At 36.1% G+C, this 23,221-nt stretch overlaps 1 protein-coding gene across 2 annotated transcripts in view; it reads right to left on the reverse strand.

Moving 5' to 3' along the window:
- LOC133646925 (copine-8-like) overlaps positions 1-23,221 on the reverse strand; it is a 141,638-nt gene that overhangs the window by 96,350 nt on the left and 22,067 nt on the right. For both annotated transcript variants that reach the window (XR_009825385.1, XM_062042856.1), the window contains exon 2: positions 17,283-17,323. Coding sequence is in view for 1 of the 2 variants with exons in the window: in XM_062042856.1 (XP_061898840.1) it covers positions 17,283-17,323 (41 nt within the window). In the remaining variant the exon portion in view is untranslated. The remainder of the gene's footprint in view (positions 1-17,282; positions 17,324-23,221) is intronic.

Here is a 23,221-nt window from a genome sequence, read left to right on the forward strand (position 1 = left end):
TATATATATATATATATATATATATATATATATTTAAAGGGTGACCAGCGCTGATGCTGACAGGTCAGCTGAGAGCATGTGTTTCTGCAGACACACCATCCATGGCAGGAAAGTCCCTAATCAAATGTCAGTCGAGGTTTGCCCGGCAGCGTACGTAATATGTCAGCGGGAGGATGCAGTGAGGTTGTGCGCGTAGGTGGCAGGAGAAAAAGGAGGTTAGGGTGCACTGGAATGTCCTCCTTGCTGAGCGAGGGGGCGAGGAGGAAAGAGACGCTCGATATTATCGACACGCTGGCATCTCCTTCCTGGGGGAGTCTCGCTCTGTCGTGTATTTTCTCTCAGAGCGAGGCGATCATCCGGCGCTAAAAAGACATTTCGTTAGCACTCTTGCAGCCTTTACTGGCCTCTGCACTTGTCCCACAAACATTATAATTATCCATTTGTTTGTGATTATCATTTAGTATGAATGCTAATATGATGCTTACGGTACAGCATGTTATTATGACATTGACAAATACACTAGTTATTATACGTCTAAAGTGCGGCCTGTGGCACAATCGTTAGCTTTTGAATATTAGCATGCTAGCTTTTGTGCTAGTTTTGCAGGTATACAGCCCAGCCTCAAATATTTTGCTACTTAAGGAATGATGCTAACATTAATATGCTATCTTTTCTCTTTCAGCTAACTTTGTGGGGCGGTATAGCTCGGTTGGTAAAGCGGCCGTGCCAGCAACTTGAGGGTTCCAGGTTCGATCCCCGCTCCCGCCATCCTAGTCACTGCCGTTGTGTCCTTGGGCAAGACACTTTACCCACCTGCTCCCAGTGCCACCCACACTGGTTTAAATGTAACTTAGATATTGGGTTTCACTATGTAAAAGGGCTTTGAGTCACTAGAGAAAAGCGCTATATAAATATAATTCACTTCACTTCACTTTGTCGGTGTACACCTCAGTCATATTTTTGTACTTGATGCATGCTAACGTTAGCATGCTAGTTTTTAAAACAACTTTTTCAGGTACTGTTAGAATAATCATGTATATATGTTATCACACAACTTTATGCTTAAGGGCCGTTGCTATAGTTATTATCTGTATTTGTGTATCTGTGCCGTCTCTATCAGTGTTGTGTCCAGACTCGGCCTGCTGACTGCCAAGGCCGAACATCGGGTACCGGGACGCAGACAAAGCAAAGACGAGGCGATAGCACCAGCGTCAACACATTTGCATTTTTGTATAATCATATATTGTGTCTAACTGGAGTTGTCGAGATTACCCCCTTCCCTCAGCGACAGCTTCAGTGATGTAACCGGGACCTCCCAAATAAGTAGAGGAAGCACGTAGGCTGGACTTTTAGAACGTAGTTTGGATCTGTAACTAGAATATAGCCCAAAACACGTGTCTCCTCATTTAGCCAAATTGAACTCTGTCTCTGCATGATTCCTTGCTTCTCGTCTGTTTAATAGATGTCATCAGTGTTTGAACCTGACAGGTACACACTTCAGAGTAGTATATTTTGGTGATTGACACGTGTTACAGTTAGGAGTTTAGCATACCAACAATTGGAATTACCAGGAATTTCTCCCCACTGAAAATAATTGGGCAATATATAAACCTCTCCATATCCCACATTTCTCAACCGATTCGAACAGTTCCAACATCCACACACTCCACTCACCCTGGACATTTAGCCATTTCAGTTCCACTCACGCGTATTGGCGGTTCATCGGCTATCACGATTCCTATCGGAATTGCAAATTGTAGTTTTGAATAAATTTGCAAAAAGCATTAAAAAAACGTATTTACACGGTCCTTATGGGGTATTGTGTGCAGAATTTTGAGGGCAAACATGAATATTAGAGTGTCCGCCCTGAGACCGGTAGGTTGTGAGTTCAAACCCCGGCCGAGTCCTACCAAAGACTATAAAAATGGGACCCATTACCTCCCTGCTTGGCACTCAGCATCAAGGGTTGGAATTGGGGGTTAAATCACCAAAAATGATTCCCGGGCGCGGCCACCGCTGCTGCTCACTGCTCCCCTCACCTCCCAGGGGGTGATCAAGGGTGATGGGTCAAATGCAGAGGATAATTTCGCCACACCTAGTGTGTGTGTGACAATCATTGGTACTTTAACTTTAACTTTAAAAGTGAAGCGCTGTGAATATTTACTGTAACTTGGTGTGATACCTGCTCGTTAAAAGTTCTCAATGCTCGGAATAAAACACTTGTTAGTTTCACTGAAGATCTAATTGTGCAAAAATTAATAAATGTGGACTCGAAAATGTCTTTGTTGTCCACAAAAACACACCGTAGCTTAATTTAGGAATAAATTGTCGGAAAGGGGAAGTGCACTTTTTTTGTTCTTATAAAGTTTTTTTTGTGAGACAATAACACACGTCTTTGTCTCTTCTCTTTGTGTTCAATAGTAAACAAAAGAGGCAGCTAGCGATGCAATTAATGTATATTGAACTATTCCTTTTTTCAGGGGTGTCCAAAGTGTGGCCCAGCGTCCATTTGTTGCCCTCAGCAAATAATTGAACAGCCCGCCGCACATTCTAAATATACTATTGCAAAACAGGAAACAGATGGAATAAAAGAGCTAGAAGGCGTAAAGTGAGAGGAAAAGTCTAAATGATGACACAAAAAACTAGGGATGCAAAATAGTTGTTGCTTTTTTAATCAAGTACCGATAGCTTGTTTTTCAATAATGTTTTATCTATTTATTTTTTTTAAACATAGTAGTTTAAAGTAGTTTATGTACACCTTTCTTTGCGGCTTCGTAGACTTTCAGGAACACTGTCGTAGCAATGCTGGTGTTTCATGTGGCTGGTAAGGTTAAATGTGTTGAAGTGTGATTTTCCTTTCCTAGGCTTGCAGAAATCGAAGACGTCGGGTGATGTCACAGGTCGGCAAACGCCCTACTTTGGGGTATATTTTTCAGTTTGCAGCATCATTGTTGAGCAGTTCTTGAAAAGGATATGTTTACTATCTCTTTAGGTCCTTACGTATAGGCCCACTTCAAAGTAAACAATGACGATTGCTATGAATTTGCCAATATATTTTGTGAAGTTACAGTAATCATTCATCACATATGCTAAAAAGGTCGGGCAAAATGCCCCAATCATGTGATTTCTTATAGTAAAATAGGGTTTTTTACAAATGTGTTTTGTATTTATCACTGTTCTGGGCAACTCACTCCAATAGTGTCTTATCATTTGAAGTCTGTGTGAGTGAGATGACAATAAAACTGCATTTTTACAAATGCTTGCTTTATTTTGATGACTGGGCATATGTTTTGACCAAAGTGTGTCATTTTGCAAATAATCTAGGAATTAAGAAAATGTAATGTGGTGTTTGGAAAAGTGTGTAAATCCTTTTGAAAAAAGACACACAGTTAATAAAATTGTGTGTAAGCATATAGAAAAAACTGTAAGCTGTTTCAGATGTGAGTCGTGTTAGGCCCGATGTATGGAGGTTATTTTGTGTTTTTATCATGTGACTGAATTTTTTTGCATTTGAAAATATTTTTCATACTTGCAATTGTTTTTTTCTTACTTGTAAATCATTTCTTTAATTGGAGAAAATAGTTTTGTTTTTTTTACTTGTGAAACATTTCTTTAATTGGAGGGATTTGTTGTTTTTTTCACTTGTAAATATTTTTTTTACATGGCAAAAATATTTTTTTATACTTGCGGGAAAAAAAATTATGAAAGAAAAAATATTTTCATCGTTTTTTTACTTGCAAAAAAATTGTTTTTATGCTTGCGAGTCATTTTTTTGTATTCAAGAAAATTGTTTTTATGTTTGCGAATCAATTCGTTTTTAATCGGAAAAAATAGTTTTTTACTTGCCAATGTTTTTTTTACGTGCAGAAAATAGTTTTTTATACTTGCGAAAAAAAACATTTTAATGAAAGAAAAAAAATGTCATCCTTGCGAATCATTTTTTTACTTGCAGAAAATTGTTTTTATGCTTACCAGTCTTTTTTTTTATTGAAGAAATGTTTGGGGTTTTTTTGCGTTTTTCTTTTTTTTTACTTGCGAATTGTTTTTTTTAATTGAAGAAATTACTTTTTTTTTTACTTGCAAATTTTTTTTTTTACTTGCAGAAAATTGTTTTCATGCTTGCGAATAATTTTCTTTTAATTGAAGAAAATTGTTTTTTCACCGGTGAATTGTTTTTTTAATCGCAGAAAACTGTTTTTTTTACATGCAAGTAATTTTTTTTAAGTGAAGACATTTTTTTTTACTTGGGAATCGGTTTTTTAAACTGAAAAAAATTAGTTTTTTACAACTTGGCAATCGTTGCGGCGTGAGTAAAAACATTGCTGTGTGTTTGCAACATTTTGCCAGGCACTTCACTCCATAAAACGCGTAAAAAAAACTAAAAAAAAAAACTAAAACAGGCCTGTACACCAGAGGGTTGAATTGCGTTTTCAAATACATGACATAACTTTGCACGTTTCTTCGGAATACGAAACAAACATCTCTTAGAAAATCTGAAGGACAAACACGTACGTTTTTTGGGGGGGAAAAAGTGTTCGAAAACGTTTGTTGTTTGTGTGGAAGCACAAATGTTTCTTTGCCAGATGATACAGTATGAAGACCTTTGACATCATCTTTTGTTGTCATCCTTTTCCAATCTGCTCAGGCGTACTACGTTCACGTTCTAACACACACACACATACACACACACACACACACACAGTTTATACTACGCTGGGCAACATACACAAACAGTGCATTTGTTCCTGGCTTTATAAGCTAATATGAATATGGTACGCCAGTCTGCCTGAGGCCCTGAAATGTGTGTGTGTGTGTGTGTGTGTGTGTGTGTGTGCTGAGGCGCTCTAATGCTGTGTGACTGGGGCCAGTGACTGTCAGCAGAGCAGAGACATGGACGCAGCACAAGTGCCTCCTTGCATAAATGTTGGGCCAGCGAGGATGCTCAGCTTCCTCTGGCTGAAACACACACTTGAGGAGGAGATGGTCTGATCCTCCCTCTTACGAGCTCATCCATTAAGGATACACACACACACACACACACACGCATGCACGCACAAGTTCAGCCTAATAAGGTAATAGAATAACTAACTTTGGTGATTATATAACCTGATGGAGGTAATAAATAATAGGTTAAAAAAATATTAGAATAGTAAAAACATATAATAATAAATAAAAATGATACATTATATTTTAAATAATATTTAGGTACTATTTAATTGCTTAAAAACTTTTGTGATTTTTTTTATTGTTTTAATGATATATGCCTAAATGTCCACACGTTTATAAAAATATTATTTAAAAATATTTTTTTGTTAGTCTGAAGATTTTAAAAAAAATGTTTTTTGGAAAAAATAATAAAAATGTATATAAATAACTTGATAAAACAGTTCATTTTGCAAATTGCCCTCCTTATTTGACATCTTCATTTCGTCCAGTGTGGAGTTCCTCAGGGTTCTGTCGGAGAGCCCCTCTCAAAGCAAAATGAGCTCACGCTTACCTTTTTTTTTCTTTTTCTTTTTTTTTTTTTACAATTTTAGTCATCGTGAACAACCCCCGCAAAATAAACAAAACATTTTTTATAGAGTCACAATCATGATGTGCTTTTTTTTTTTTTTTTTCCAGTCTTGTAAAATTGCATTTTGTATTGAAAAAAAATACAGCTTTATAGTCAAAAGATTGTGACTTTTGTTTTTGGAATGTTCATTCTGATTTTGACTTTGTATCTCATAATTTAAACTTTGTATTTTAGACTTTTTTTATCTCATAAATTCGACCTTTTTCTGTCATAATATTGATTTTTATCTCATAATTTCAACTATTTCATAATTTCAACTTTTTTATGTCATACTTTGTATTTTTATCTCAACATTTCGACTTTTTAGCTCATAATTATGAGTTACTCATCCCGTATTTTCAACTTTTTATCTCACAATTATGAATTTTTATCTCATAATTTTGATTTATTATTTCGTAATTTTAACTTTGTATCTCATACTTATTTTTTATCTCATAATTTCGACTTTTCCAACTCATAATTATGACGTTTTATATTATGATTTATTTGTAGTACAAACAATGATTACAACACGCACACACACACACACACACACACACACACAGACACACCCACACACACGCATACACACACACACACACACACACACACACACACACACACACACACACACAAACACACACACACGCACACACACACACACACACAGCAACACAGTGCAGTGAGTGTGGATAAAAAAAAACAATCCCACTTTCAGGCCAACTATTCTTTCTCTTTGTGTTTATTTTTATCCTGTTTTAAGGCTTTTATCCAGCAGGTAAGTGTCACACAAAGTTAGTGGGAACAAAAACTACACAAGCATGTTCCATTCGGGAGATTCCGTGAAGACGCCTGCATGTTACGTCCCGTCTCCTTTTCAACTGCCATTAAAATCAATTCTGCTTTGCTATCAATGATTCATGTTGTCTTTTTTAGTGGTAAACATCAAGGCTGTCTCTAATGTAACACTTCAGTAAGTATACTTTAATAAGTATACTTCAATAAGTATTCTTCTGTAAGTATACTTCAATAAGTATTATTCTGTAAGTATACTTCATATGTATACTTCGATAACGTGTACTTCAATAAGTATACTTCGATAATTATACTTCAATAAGTATACTTTATTAAGTATACTTCATTAAGTATACTTCAATAAGTATACTTCGGTAGGTATACTTCATACACATACTCCAATAAGTATACTTCAATATATATACTATATACTAGGGCTGGGCGATACGACAATATCAATATCAGACATGACTTTTTGATCTCATAATTTCAATTTTGTACCTCATACTTATTTTTATCTCAAAATGTCGACCTTTTTATGTAATAATTTCGATTTTTATCGCATAATTTAAACTTTGTATCTAATAGTTATTATTTTTTATCTCATAATTTCGACTTGTTATCTCATAATTTCAACTTTGTATCTTAGACTTATTATTTGTTCTCTCATAATTTTTTGGTTACTTATCTAAGTAATTTTTACTTTTTATCTCACCGTTATAAATTGTTATCTCATAATTTTTTACTGTTTATTTCATAATTTCATAACTTTGTATCTCATGCTTAATTTTTATCTCATAATTTCAACTTTTTTATGTCATAATGTCGACTTTATACTTTGTATGTCATACTTTTTATTTTTATCTCATTATTTTTTTTACTTTTCAGCTCATAATTATGAGTTACTTATCCCGTCATTTCGACTTTTTATCTCACCATTATGAAATTGTATCTCAAAATTTCAACTTTGTATCTAATACTTGTTTTTTTACACATAATTTTAAACTTTTTATCTCATAATTTCAACTTTGTATCTTAGACTTTTTTTATCTCATAATTTCGACCTTTTTCTGTCACAATATTGATTTTTATCTCGTAATTTCAATTTTTTTATTTCATAATTTTAACTTTTTATCTCATTATCATTTATTATGCTTAATTTTCATCTCATAATTTCAATTGTGTATCTCAGACTTTTTAATCTCATAATTTCGACCTTTTTATGTCAAAATATAGATTTTTATCTCATAATTTCAACTTGGTATCTCATACTTATTGTTATCTCATAATTTCGACTTTTTAGCTCATAATTATGGGTTACTTATCTTATAATTTTGACTTTTTATCTCACAATTATGAATTTTTATTTCATAATTTCAACTTTGTATCTCATACTTATTTTTTATCTCATAATTTCGACTTTCATGCTTAATTTTCATCTCATAATTTCAACTTTTTTATGTCATACTTTTTATTTTTATCTCATCATTTCGACTTTTTAGCTCATAATTATGAGTTACTTATCCCGTATTTTTCCTGTACTTTTTATCTCACAATTATGAATTTTTATCTCATAATTTTGATTTATTATTTCATAATTTTAACTTTGTATCTCATTCTTATTTTTTATCTCATATTTTCGACTTTTCCATCTCATAATCATGACGTTTTGATGTTAAGTATGACTTAACATCTTATAAGTATGACTTTTCATTTCATAATTATGAATTTTTATATCATGATTTTGACTTAAAAATGTTTTTAATTTGGATTATTTTATCTCATAGTTTCGATTTTTTGATCCCATAATTTGGATTTTTTTATCTCATAATTAGAATTATCTCAAAATTTTAATTATCTAATAATTATAACTTTTTATTTCATAATTTAGACCTATATTTCATAATTTCGACATTTTATTTTCTTAAATTAGACTTTTTTTTTTTTTAAGAATTTCGATTTTTTTAATCTCATAATTTCGATTTTTTTTCCATCTCATAATTATGACGTTTTATCTCATAAGTATCACTTTTTATCTTATAAGTATGACTTTTTAATTTCATAATTATGAATTTTATCTCATGATTTTGACTTTTAATTTCTTAATTTGGATTTTTTATCTCATAGATTAGATTTTTTGATCCAACAATTTTTACTTTTTATCTCATAATTAGAATGATCTCAAAATGTGTATTATCTAATAATTATGACTTTTTACTTCATAATTTAGATTTATATTTCCTAATTTCGGCATTTTATTTTCTTAATTTTGATTTTTTTTTCATAATTTCGATTTTTTTAATCTCACAATTTCGATTTTTTTTTTCCATCTATAATTATGACGTTTTATCTCATAAGTATGACTTTTTATCTCATAATTATGAATTTTTATCTCACAATTTTGACTTTTTAATTCCTATTTTGGATTTTTTTTCTCATAATTTCGATTTTTTTAATCTCATAATTTCAATTTTTTCCATCTCATAATTATGACGTTTTATCTCATAACTATGACTTTTTATCTCATAATTATGAATTTTTATCTCACAATTTTGACTTTTTATTTCCTAATTTTGACTTTTTTTCTCATAATTTGTATTTTTTAATCTCATTATTTCGATTTTTTTATTCCTTAACTTGTATTTTTTATCTCTTAATTTCGATTTTTTTTCCCAATAATTTGGACTTTTTATCTCGTCATTAAAATGGTCTCAACATTTTAATCATCTAATAATCATCCATCCATCCATCCATCTTCAACCGCTTATCCGGAATCGGGTCGCGGGGACAGCAGCTCCAGCAAAGACCCCCAGACTTCCCTCTCCAGAGCAACATTTGCGACTTCCTCCTGGGGAATCCCGAAGCGTTCCCAGGCCAGAGAGGAGATGTAATCCCCCCATCTGGTCCTTGGCCTGCCGGGGGGCCTCCTCCCAGTGGGACGTGCAACAAGGACCTCCCTAGGGAGACGCTCGTGAGGCATCCGCACGAGATGCCCGAACCACCTAAGCTGGCTCCTTTCCAAGCGAAGGAGCAGCGGCTCTACTCCGAGTCTCTCTCGGGTGACTGCACTTCTCACCCTATCTCTAAGGGAGATGCCAGCCACCCTTCTGAGGAAACTCATTTCGGCCGCTTGTATCCGCGATCTTATTCTTTCGGTCATTACCCACACTTCATGACCATAGGTGAGAGTAGGAATGTAGATAGCTCGGTAGACCGAGAGCTTTGCCTTCTGACTCAGCTCCCGTTTCGTCACAACAGTGCGGCAGAGAGACTGCAATACTGCCCCAGCTGCTCCGATTCTCCGGCTGATTTCCTTCTCCATCTTTCCCTCACTCGTGAACAAGACCCCGAGATACTTAAACTCCTCCACCTGGGACAGAGTCCTGTCCCCTACCCGGACTGTACAAACCATCGGTTTCCTGCTGAGAACCATGGCCTCAGATTTGGAGATGCTGATCCTCATTCCAGCCGCTGAACACTCGGCTGCGAACCGATCCAGTGAGAGCTGAAGGTCACGAACCGAAGGTGCCATCAGGACCACATCATCTGCAAACAGCAGTGACGCAACCTTTAGCCCCCCGAGACGTATACCCTCTCCGCCATGGCCACGACTCCGCCTAGAAATCCTGTCCATGAAAATCACAAACAGGATAGGTGACAGAGCGCAGCCCTGGCGGAGACCAACCCCCACTGGAAACGGATCCGACTTACATCCAAGCACCCGGACACAACTCTCGCTTTGGTTGTACAGAGATTGGATGGCCCTCAGCAGGGTTCCCCTCACTCCGTACTCCCTCAGCACCTCCCACAAGATCTCCCGAGGGACGCGGTCATACGCCTTCTCCAAATCCACAAAACACATGTAGACTGGATAGGCATACTCCCAGGCCCTCTCCAGGATTCCCGCAAGCGTAAAGAGTTGGTCAGTTGTTCCACGACCAGGAAGGAATCCACATTGCTCCTCTTGAATCTGAGGTTCGACTATCGGCCGGACCCTCCTTTCCAGTACCTTGGCGTAAACTTTCCCAGGGAGGCTGAGTAGTGTGATACCCCTGTAATTAGCACACACCCTCTGGTCCCCCTTTTTGAAAAGGGGAACCACCACCCCAGTCTGCCACTCCCTCGGCACTGTCCCAGACTTCCACGCAATGTTGAAAAGGCGTATCAACCAAGACAGCCCATCAACACCCAGAGCCTTCAGCATTTCTGGACGGATCTCGTCAACCCCCGGAGCTTTGCCACTGTGGAGTTGTCTAACTACCTCAGTGACTTCACCCCGAGAGATCGACGTCGATCCCCCATCATCCTCAGGCCCTGCTCCTATCAGGGAGGGTGTGTCTGATGTATTTGGGTTCAGGAGTTCCTCAAAGTGCTCTTTCCAACGCCCTACGACTTCCTCACTTGAAGTCAGCAAAGTCCCATCCTTGCCGTACACAGCTTGGATGGTTCCCTGCTTCCCCCTCCTGAGGTGCCGTATGGTCTTCCAGAACAGCTTTGGTGCCGCCCGATAGTCCTTCTCCATGGATTCCCCGAACTGCTCCCACACCCTCTGCTTAGCCTCGTCCACAGCCACGGCCGCTGCCCTTCGGGCCCGTCGGTACCTTGCAACTGCCTCCGGAGTCCCCTGGGATAACATACCCCGGTAGGACTCCTTCTTCAGTCGGACGGCTTCCCTGACCACCACTGTCCACCAGGGTGTTCGAGGGTTACCGCCCCTTGAGGCACCTAAGACCTTCTGGCCACAGCTCGCAGCTGCAGCTTTAGCAATAGAGGCTTTGAACACTGCCCATTCCTGTTCAATGTCCCCAACCTCCACAGGGATGGCAGAGAAGTCCCGCCGGAGGTGGGAGTTGAAGTCCTTCCGGACAGAGGACTCCTCCAAACGTTCCCAGTTCACCCGCACTACACGCTTGGGTTTGCCAGGTCTGTCCAGAGGTTTCCCCCGCCATCTAACCCAACTCACCACCAGATGGTGATCAGTTGACAGTTCAGCCCCTCTCTTCACCCGAGTGTCCAAAACATACGGCCTCAGATCAGCTGATACGATTACAAAATCGATCATTGATCTTTGGCCTAGGGTGCTCTGGTACCAGGTACACCTATGAGCATCCTTATGCTTGAACATGGTGTTTGTTATCGCAAGTCCGTGACTAGCACAGAAGTCCAATAACAATCCACCACTCAGGTTCAGATCAGGGAGACCGTTCCTCCCAATCACGCCAGTCCAAGTATCACTGTCATTGCCCACGTGCGCGTTGAAGTCCCCCAGCAATACTATGGAATCCCCTGCCGGTGCCCCATACAGGACCCCATGCAAGGTATCCAAGAAGGCTGAATACTCTGAACTCCTGTTTGGTGCGTATGCACAAACAACAGTCAGAGTTTTCCCCCCTCCAACCCTAAGGCGAAGGGAGGCGACCCTCTTGTCCACTGGGGTGAACTCCAACGTACAGGCACTCAGACGGGGACTCGTGAGTATCCCCACACCCGCCTGTGCCCTCACGCCCTGAGCAACTCCAGAAGTGAACAAGGTCCATCCCTTGTCCAGGAGTGTGGTTTCAGAGCCCTTGCTATGCGTAGAGGTAAGCCCCACCAGATCCAACCGGTAGCGCTCCACCTCTCGCACCAGCTCAGGCTCCTTCCCCACCAGCGTAGAGACGTTCCACGTCCCGAAAGTCAGCCTCTGCTGCCCCGAATTGGTCCGTCTGGAGCCTCCACTTTCACTGCCATCCACTTGGCAGCGCACCCGACCCCACTGGTTCCGACCGCGGGTGGTGGGCCCACGTGGCAGAGAAGATGGTGTGTCCACGTAGCTTCTTCGGGCTGTGCCCGGCCGGGCTCCGTGGCAAGCCCGGCCACCAGGCGCTCGCTGACGAGCCCTACCTCCGGGCCTAGCTCCGGAGGAGGGCCCCGGGCTTCCTTCGGGCCGGGTAACGCATCCTCTTTTAGTGTAGTTCATGGGGGGTATCGTAACCCTGATGGGGGGGGCATTCGGGTACTACACCTTGCCCAAGGGTGACCCGGAACTATGTAAGGCAGGGGCGTTCAACTCCCTGAGGCTTAATACAAGCCCACATACCTGAATAATCATGATTTTTTTTTACTTCATAATTTAGATTTATATTTCCTAATTTCTACATTTTCTTTTCTTAATTTAGACTTTTTTCCCTCATAATTTAGATTTTTTTTATCTCATAATTTAGATTTTTTTTATCTCATAATTATAATGATCTCATAATTATAATTATCTAGTAATTAGGATTTTTTTAAATCTCATAACTTCCGACTTTTTATCTCAATTAATCTTCAACTCATTTACAAAAAGTAAACACGCGAGGCTATGGGCTACTAGGAAAGCGCAGCTACACAGCAGCTAAGCACACAAGAGCACACAAGCTAGACCTAGGTAATAATCATTGAACAATATTTTCATTACTGATACCTCCCATTCGCTCCTTTTTTAATTGTGAATTGCAACCACTTGAGTTAGTCCCTTTTTGAAAAGAACGCCCCCTGGCTGCCGACACTCTGTCCGTCCCCTCAAAGGACGCTGGTGTGTTTTGGTCACAGCAAAATGGACCCCCGCTGTCACCAGACTGTAATGACTCTGTGTGTGTGTGTGTGTGTGTGTGTGTGTGTGTGTGTGTGTGCGTGTGTGTGTGTGTGTGTGTGTGTGTGTGTGCGTGTGTGTGTGTGTGGTCCCCAGCAGTGACAAGGACGACCTCTGACATATGCAAATGTCTCCTGGTTCCAGCAGCACAGGCGGAGAATGTCTGCACTTGTTTACCCCTTCATAGTTTGTGTGCGCTCACTTGTATCCTCCTTCTTCTTGTTTTTCCATGTTTCATTTTTTTTTTGTACATACTACGACGTCATGCCAGGACCACGCATGTTGTCATGGTAACAGCACATCGGCTATTTGGAGGGCTGGCATGTTGGCGCCGACAACTCGTAAATGCAAGGACGGTGAAAGGAGGAAAAGATACTGACTGTATCTTTATATTATTGTCTTCTTTTGATTAGTTTTTACTTAATATACAGCGTTTTTTAAATTTATTTATTCATTTAATTATACATCTTTATGTTTTTACATTTATTTGTATTATTGCTACTTTGAATGCATTTTTTTTTACCAGTTTTTATTATATTATTAGTAGAGATGTCCGATAATATCGGCTGATAAATGCTTTAAAAATGTAATATCGGAAATTATCGGTATCGGTTTTTTATTATCTGTATCGTTTTTTTTTTTTAATTATTTATTTATTTTTTATTAAATCAACATAAAAAATACACTTACAATTAGTGCACCAACCCAAAAAAAACTCCCTCCCACTCATTCACACTCACTCACACAAAAGGGTTGTTTCTTTCTGTTATTAATATTCTGGTTCCTACATTATATATCAATATATATCAATACAGTCTGCAAGGGATACAGTCCGTAAGCACACATGGTTGTGCGTGCTGCTGGTCCACTAATAGTACTAACCTTTAACAGTTCATTTTACTCATTTTCATTAATTACTAGTTTCTATGTAACTGTTTTTATATTGTTTTACTTTCTTTTTTATTCAAGAAAATGTTTTTAATTTATTTATGTTATTTTATTGTATTCATTTTTTAAAAAAGGACCTTACCTTCACCATACCTGGTTGTCCAAATTAGGCATAATAATGTGTTAATTCCACGACTGTATATATCGTTATCGGTTGATATCGGTATCGGTAATTAAGAGTTCGACAATATCGGAATATCGGATATCGGCAAAAAAGCCATTGTCGGACATCCCTAATTATTAGGAACAGTACATGAAATATATTTGTTTGTAAAATGATAGCATGCTAACATTAGCGTGCTGACTTTTTAAGCCAATTTTGCCGCCATACACCTCAGAGTCATGTAACTTATAGTTAACACATGCTAACGTTTTAGCTCATTTTACAAGCGTACATCTCAGAGTCATATAACTTATAGTTAACACATGCTAACTTTCTTAGCTAACTTTCTTAGCTAATTTTACAAGCGGACCCCTCAAAGTGATATAACTTGATAGTTAACACATGCTAACTCCTTAGGTATTTTTTTACAAGCGTACACCTCAGAGTCATATACCTTGGCACTTGACAGATGCTAACTTTTTCTTAGCTAATTTTACAAGCAAACATCTCAGAGTCATATAACTTGGTACTTGACACATGCTAACTTTCTTAGCTAATTTTACAAGCGGACACCTCAAAGTGATATAACTTGCTAACACATGCTAACTTTTTTAGCTAAATTTGCAAGCGTACACCTTAGAGTAATTTAACTTGGTACTTGAAACATGCTAACTCTCTAGATAATTTTACAAGCGTACATCTCAGAGTCATATACTGTAACTTGGTAGTTAACACATGCTAACTTTTTAGCTAAATTTACAAACGTACACCTCAGAGTCATATACCTTAGTACTTGACACATGCTAACTTTCTTAGCTAATTTTACAAGCGGACACCTCAAACTGATATAACTAGATAGTTAACACATGCTAACTTTTTTAGCTAAATATGCAAGCGTACACCTTAGAGTAATTTAACTTGGTACTTGACACATGCTAACTTTTTTAGCTAAATTTGCAAGCGTACACCTTAGAGTAATTTAACTTGGTACTTGAAACATGCTAACTTTCTAGATCATTTTACAAGCGTACATCTCAGAGTCATATAACTTGATAGTTAACACATGCTAACTTTTTGGCTAAATTTACAAGGGTACACCTCAGAGTCATATACCTTGGTACTTGATACATGCTAACTCTCTTGGCTAATTTTACAAGCGGACACCTCAAAGTGATATAACTTGATAGTTAACACATGCTAACTTTTTTAGCTAAATATGCAAGCATACACCTTAGAGTAATTTAACTTGGTACTTGACACATGCTAACTTTTTTAGCTAAATTTGCAAGCGTACACCTTAGAGTAATTTAACTTGGTACATGAAACATGCTAACTCTCTAGATCATATTACAAGCGTATTTCTCAGAGTCATATAACTTGATAGTTAACACATGCTAACTTTTTGGCTAAATTTACAAGCGTACACTTTAGAGTCATATACCTTGGTACTTGATACATGCTAACTCTCTTAGCTAATTTTACAAGCGGACACCTCAAAGTGATATAACTTGATAGTTAACACATGCTAACTTTTTTAGCTAAATATGCAAGCATACACCTTAGAGTAATTTAACTTGGTACTTGACACATGCTAACTTCTTAGTTATTTTTTTTTTACAAGCGTGCACCTCAGAGTCATATACCTTGGTACTTGACACATGCTAAATTTCTTAGCTAATTTTACAAGCGGACACCTCAAAGTGATATAACTTGATAGTTAACACATGCTAACTTTTTTAGCTAAATATGCAAGCGTACACCTTAGAGTAATTTAACTTGTTACTTGACACATGCTAACTTTTTAGGTATTTTTTTTTACAAGCGTACATCTCAGAGTCATTAAACTTGGTACTTGACACATGCTAACTTCTTAGGTATTTTTTTTTACAAGCGTACACCTCAGAGTCATTAATCTTGGTACTTGACACATGCTAACTTTCTAGATCATTTTACAAGCGTACATCTCAGAGTCATATAACTTGATAGTTAACACATGCTAACTTTTTGGCTAAATTTACAAGCGTACACCTCAGAGTCATTAAACTTGGTACTTGACACATGCTAACTTTCTTAGCTAATTTTACAAGCGGACACCTCAAACTGATATAACTAGATAGTTAACATATGCTAACTTTTTTAGCTAAATATGCAAGCGTACACCGTAGAGTAATTTAACTTGGTACTTGACACATGCTAACTTTTTTAGCTAAATTTGCAAGCGTACACCTTAGAGTAATTTAACTTGGTACTTGAAACATGCTAACTCTCTAGATCATTTTACAAGCGTACATCTCATAGTCATATAACTTGATAGTTAACACATGCTAACTTTTTAGCTAATTTTAGAAGTGTACACCTCAGAGTCATATACTTTGGTACTTGACACATGCTAACTATTTAGCTAATTTTACAAGCGTACATCTCAGAGTCATATAACTTGATAGTTAACACATGCTAACTTTTTGGCTAAATTTACAAGCGTACACCTCAGAGTCATTAAACTTGGTACTTGACACATGCTAACTTTCTTAGCTAATTTTACAAGCGGACACCTCAAACTGATATAACTAGATAGTTAACATATGCTAACTTTTTTAGCTAAATATGCAAGCGTACACCGTAGAGTAATTTAACTTGGTACTTGACACATGCTAACTTTTTTAGCTAAATTTGCAAGCGTACACCTTAGAGTAATTTAACTTGGTACTTGAAACATGCTAACTCTCTAGATCATTTTACAAGCGTACATCTCATAGTCATATAACTTGATAGTTAACACATGCTAACTTTTTAGCTAATTTTAGAAGTGTACACCTCAGAGTCATATACTTTGGTACTTGACACATGCTAACTATTTAGCTAATTTTACAAGCGTACACTTCAGAGTCATATACAAACCCCGTTTCCATATGAGTTGGGAAATTGTGTTAGATTTAAATATAAACGGAATACAATGATTTGCAAATCATTGTATTCCGTTTATATTTACTATAGTTTGGACACCTCTGTTGTAGAGCATTAATATTGAGGCGCTTGTGTATTGATACTGTGCTCTGCGATATCACGATATCATTTTGTGCAACTCTTGTTCATAATGATGTCGGGGAATAAAAATACCCTGTATTTTATACGCGTGCGTGTGTGTGTGTGTGTGTGTGTGTGTGTGTGTGTGTGTGTGTGTGTGTGTGTGTGTGTGTGTGTGTGTGTGTGTGTGTGTGTGTGTGTGTGTGTGTGTGTGTGTGTGTGTGTGTGTGTGTGTGTGTGCGTCTTACTGGGATCAGACTTGGAGAAGGTGTCTCGGTCCAGGAGGCTCCTGAAAGACAGGAGAAGAAGAATGAGCAAGAAGACACAAGTGATTGAAAGGTGGGTAATTGATGAGCCTTTTGAACTGCTTTTGTGTATTTCTGCACCGTGCTGGGGACACTGTGGCTTCATGTCAATATTTGCCTGTACTTATTTGACTCATTATGGGTGTAAAAAAAATAATAAAAATAAATTTCCCGATTAATCGCGATTATTCTATTAATCGCGATTAATCGATTTCAGAAAAAAATTAACTTTTTTTTTCCCCCGTAGTTTATTATTTTAATTTGATTTTGTACATCATTTTTGTTTGTGAGAGGAAAACAAAAGAACATTTGACATGTGTGTAATTGTATTTCTGCACTGTATTTGTCAAAAATCCAATAAACAAATGTTGTTGTTTTTTTTTTTTTTAAAGTAAAGCTTCTTGAATATTTCAGGCGAGCAGCAGCCGAGGAGGAGAAAAGAGAAGAAGAAAAAAGGAGGAGGAGGATGGTTTCTCTCTGGTTTGTGTCCCTCAGCATCAAATTTACATGACGTCGCTATCTTGGCTGGCTGGCTAAGCAGCAGCAGAAGTAAGAAAAGGAGGAAGTGCGGCGATACGGTGCCGCAGCCTCGAGGATTGGCCGATACTGATCCCGACATCAGCATGAATCGTGCATACCTGTATTATTACGGGTAATAATGTCAGCTGTGAAAATATAAATAATTATGCTGTCTTTAGGTCGTGTTAGCGAGTCGCTATCATGTTAGCACGTGTCTTCATGTATTGTTTCTGGATCATCATCACTGATCCCAGATGATACCAACACTTTATCAATGCTTTATGCTAGCATTTTAGCTCCTTTTGATCATTTCAACCGAAAATGTGTGGATTTTGAACCCTTGCAGCATCTTGCTAACTGTAACATGCTAACATTAGCATGCTTCTTCTTTTTTTAGCTGATTTAATTTGAACCTAAAAATCATGACTTTTGATACTTTGCGCCATCTTTAAAGTAGACTAACAATTTCTATGGTATCGTTAGCATTTTAGCTAATTTTAGTCTTTTAAACCTAAAATTCACGACTTTTGATACTTGGCGCCGTCTGAGAATTACGCTAACTTTTTCTATGTTATCATGCTAACATTAGCAAGCTAATGCTATAGGCTTATATTTTGGCTAACTTTATTAAATCAAAAAAATCATGACTTTTGATACTTGGCGCCATCTTAGAAGTACGCTTACTTTTTTATTGTTATCATGCTAACATTTTTATGCTCACATTTTACCTGATTATATTCATTTAAACCTAAAAATCATGACTTTTGATACTTTGCGCCATCTTAAAAGTACACTAACATTTTTTATGGTATCGTTAGCATTTTAGCTAATTTTAGTCTTTTAAACCTAAAATTCACGACTTTTGATACTTGGCGCCGTCTGAGAATTACGCTAACTTTTTCTATGTTATCATGCTAACATTAGCAAGCTAATGCTATATGCTTATATTTTGGCTAACTTTATTAAATCAAAAAAATCATGACTTTTGATATTTGGCGCCATCTTAGAAGTACGCTTACTTTTTTATTGTTATCATGCTAACATTTTTATGCTCACATTTTACCTGATTATATTCATTTAAACCTAAAAATCATGACTTTTGATACTTTGCGCCATCTTAAAAGTACACTAACATTTTTTATGGTATCGTTAGCATTTTAGCTAATTTTATTCTTTTAAACCTAAAATTCACGACTTTTGATACTTGGCGCCATCTGAGAATTACGCTAACTTTTTCTATGTTATCATGCTAACATTAGCAAGGTAACGCTTTATGCTTAAATTTTGGCTAACTTTATTAAAACCAAAAAAATCCTGACTTTTGATACTTGGCGCCATCTGAGAAGTATGCTAACTTTTTCTATGTTATCATGCTAACATTAGCAAGCTAACGCTATATGCTTAAATTTTGGCTAACTTTATTAAAACCAAAAAATCATGACTTTTGATACTTGGCGCTATCTGAGAATTACACTGACTTTTTCTATGTTATCATGCTAACATTAGCAAGCTAACGCTATATGCTTAAATTTTGGCTAGCTTTATTAAAACCAAAAAAATCATTACTTTTGATACTTGGCGCCATCTTAGAAGTATGCTAACTTTTTCTATGTTATCATGCTAACATTAGCAAGCTAACGCTATATGCTTAAATTTTTGCTAACTTTATTGAAACCAAAAAAATCATGACTTTTGATACTTGGCACCATCTTAGAAGTACGCTTACTTTTTTAATGTTATCATGCTAACATTTTAAGCTCACATTTTAGCTGATTACATTCATTTAAACCTAAAAATCATGACTTTTGATACTTTGCGCCATCTTAAAAGTACACTAAAAAATGTTATGGTATCGTTAGCATTTTAGCTAATTTTATTCTTTTAAACCTAAAATTCACGACTTTTGATACTTGGCGGCATTTGAGAAGTACGCTAACTTTTTCTATGTTATCATGCTAACATTAGCAAGCTAACATTATATGCTTAAATTTTGGCTAACTTTATTGAAACCAAAAAATCATGACTTTTGATACTTGGCGCCATCTGAGAATTACGCTAACTTTTTCTATGTTATCATGCTAACATTAGCAAGCTAACGCTATATACTTAAATTTTTGCTAACTTTATTGAAACCAAAAAAATCATGACTTTTGATACTTGGCGCCATCTTAGAAGTATGCTTACTTTTTTAATGTTATCATGCTAACATTTTATGCTCACATTTTAGCTGATTATATTAATCTAAACCTAAAAATCATGACTTTTGATACTTTGCGCCATCTTAAAAGTACATTAAAAATTTTTATGGTATCGTTAGCATTTTCTAATTTTATTCTTTTAAACCTAAAATTCACGACTTTTGATACTTGGCGGCATTTGAGAAGTACGCTAACTTTTTCTATGTTATCATGCTAACATTAGCAAGCTAACACTATATGCTTAAATTTTGGCTAACTTTATTGAAACCAAAAAATCATGACTTTTGATACTTGGCGCCATCTGAGAATTACGCTAACTTTTTCTATGTTATCATGCTAACATTAGCAAGGTAACGCTTTATGCTTAAATTTTGGCTAACTTTATTAAAACCAAAAAAATCATGACTTTTGATACTTGGCGCCATCTGAGAAGTATGCTAACTTTTTCTATGTTATCATGCTAACATTATCAAGCTAACGCTATATGCTTAAATTTTGGCTAACTTTATTAAAACCAAAAAATCATGACTTTTGATACTTGGCGCCATCTGAGAATTACACTGACTTTTTCTATGTTATCATGCTAACATTAGCAAGCTAACGCTATATGCTTAAATTTTGGCTAGCTTTATTAAAACCAAAAAAATCATTACTTTTGATACTTGGCGCCATCTTTGAAGTATGCTAACTTTTTCTATGTTATCATGCTAACATTAGCAAGCTAACGCTATATGCTTAAATTTTTGCTAACTTTATTGAAACCAAAAAAATCATGACTTTTGATACTTGGCACCATCTTAGAAGTACGCTTACTTTTTTAATGTTATCATGCTAACATTTTAAGCTCACATTTTAGCTGATTATATTCATTTAAACCTAAAAATCATGACTTTTGATACTTTGCGCCATCTTAAAAGTACACTAAAAAATGTTATGGTATCGTTAGCATTTTAGCTAATTGTATTCTTTTAAACCTAAAATTCACGACTTTTGATACTTGGCGGCATTTGAGAAGTACGCTAACTTTTTCTATGTTATCATGCTAACATTAGCAAGCTAACGCTATATACTTAAATTTTTGCTAACTTTATTGAAACCAAAAAAATCATGACTTTTGATACTTGGCACCATCTTAGAAGTACGCTTACTTTTTTAATGTTATCATGCTAACATTTTAAGCTCACATTTTAGCTGATTATATTCATTTAAACCTAAAAATCATGACTTTTGATACTTTGCGCCATCTTAAAAGTACACTAAAAATTTTTATGGTATCGTTAGCATTTTAGCTAATTTTATTCTTTTAAACCTAAAATTCACGACTTTTGATACTTGGCGGCATTTGAGAAGTACGCTAACATTTTCTATGTTATCATGCTAACATTAGCAAGCTAATACTATATGCTTGAATTTGGCTAACTTTATTGAAACCAAAAAATCATGACTTTTGATACTTGGCGCCATCTGAGAATTACGCTAACTTTTTCTATGTTATCATGCTAACATTAGCAAGCTAACGCTATACACTTAAATTTTTGCTAACTTTATTGAAACCAAAAAAATCATGACTTTTGATACTTGGCGCCATCTTAGAAGTACGCTTACTTTTTTAATGTTATCATGCTAACATTTTATGCTCACAATTTAGCTGATTTTATTCATTTAAACCTAAAAATCATGACTTTTGATACTTTGCGCCATCTTAAAAGTACATTAAAAATTTTTATGGTATCGTTAGCATTTTCTAATTTTATTCTTTTAAACCTAAAATTCACGACTTTTGATACTTGGCGGCATTTGAGAAGTACGCTAACTTTTTCTATGTTATCATGCTAACATTAGCAAGCTAACACTATATGCTTAAATTTTGGCTAACTTTATTGAAACCAAAAAATCATGACTTTTGATACTTGGCGCCATCTGAGAATTACGCTGACTTTTTCTATGTTATCATGCTAACATTAGCAAGCTAACGCTATATGCTTAAATTTTGGCTAGCTTTATTAAAACCAAAAAAATCATTACTTTTGATACTTGGCGCCATCTTAGAAGTATGCTAACTTTTTCTATGTTATCATGCTAACATTAGCAAGCTAACGCTATATGCTTAAATTTTTGCTAACTTTATTGAAACCAAAAAAATCATGACTTTTGATACTTGGCACCATCTTAGAAGTACGCTTACTTTTTTAATGTTATCATGCTAACATTTTAAGCTCACATTTTAGCTGATTATATTCATTTAAACCTAAAAATCATGACTTTTGATACTTTGCGCCATCTTAAAAGTACACTAAAAAATGTTATGGTATCGTTAGCATTTTAGCTAATTTTATTCTTTTAAACCTAAAATTCACGACTTTTGATACTTGGCGGCATTTGAGAAGTACGCTAACTTTTTCTATGTTATCATGCTAACATTAGCAAGCTAACACTATATGCTTAAATTTTGGCTAACTTTATTGAAACCAAAAAATCATGACTTTTGATACTTGGCGCCATCTGAGAATTACGCTAACTTTTTCTATGTTATCATGCTAACATTAGCAAGCTAACGCTATATACTTAAATTTTTGCTAACTTTATTGAAACCAAAAAAATCATGACTTTTGATACTTGGCGCCATCTGAGAATTACACTGACTTTTTCTATGTTATCATGCTAACATTAGCAAGCTAACGCTATATGCTTAAATTTTGGCTAGCTTTATTAAAACAAAAAAAATCATTACTTTTGATACTTGGGGCCATGTTAGAAGTATGCTAACTTTTTCCATGTTATCATGTTAACATTAGCAAGCTAACGCTATATGCTTACATTTTTGCTAACTTTATTGAAACCAAAAAAAACATGACTTTTGATACTTGGCGCCATCTTAGAAGTACGCTTACTTTTTTAATGTTATCATGCTAACATTTTAAGCTCACATTTTAGCTGATTATATTCATTTAAACCTAAAAATCATGACTTTTGATACTTTGTGCCATCTGAAAATTACGCTAACTTTTTCTATGTTATCATGCTAACATTAGCAAGCTAACACTATATGCTTAAATTTTGGCTAACTTTATTGAAACCAAAAAATCATGACTTTTGATACTTGGCGCCATCTGAGAATTACGCTAACTTTTTCTATGTTATCATGCTAACATTAGCAAGCTAACG

This window comes from Entelurus aequoreus, linkage group LG03 (assembly GCF_033978785.1).
Source record: "Entelurus aequoreus isolate RoL-2023_Sb linkage group LG03, RoL_Eaeq_v1.1, whole genome shotgun sequence".
NCBI classification, from domain to species: Eukaryota; Metazoa; Chordata; class Actinopteri; order Syngnathiformes; family Syngnathidae; genus Entelurus; species Entelurus aequoreus.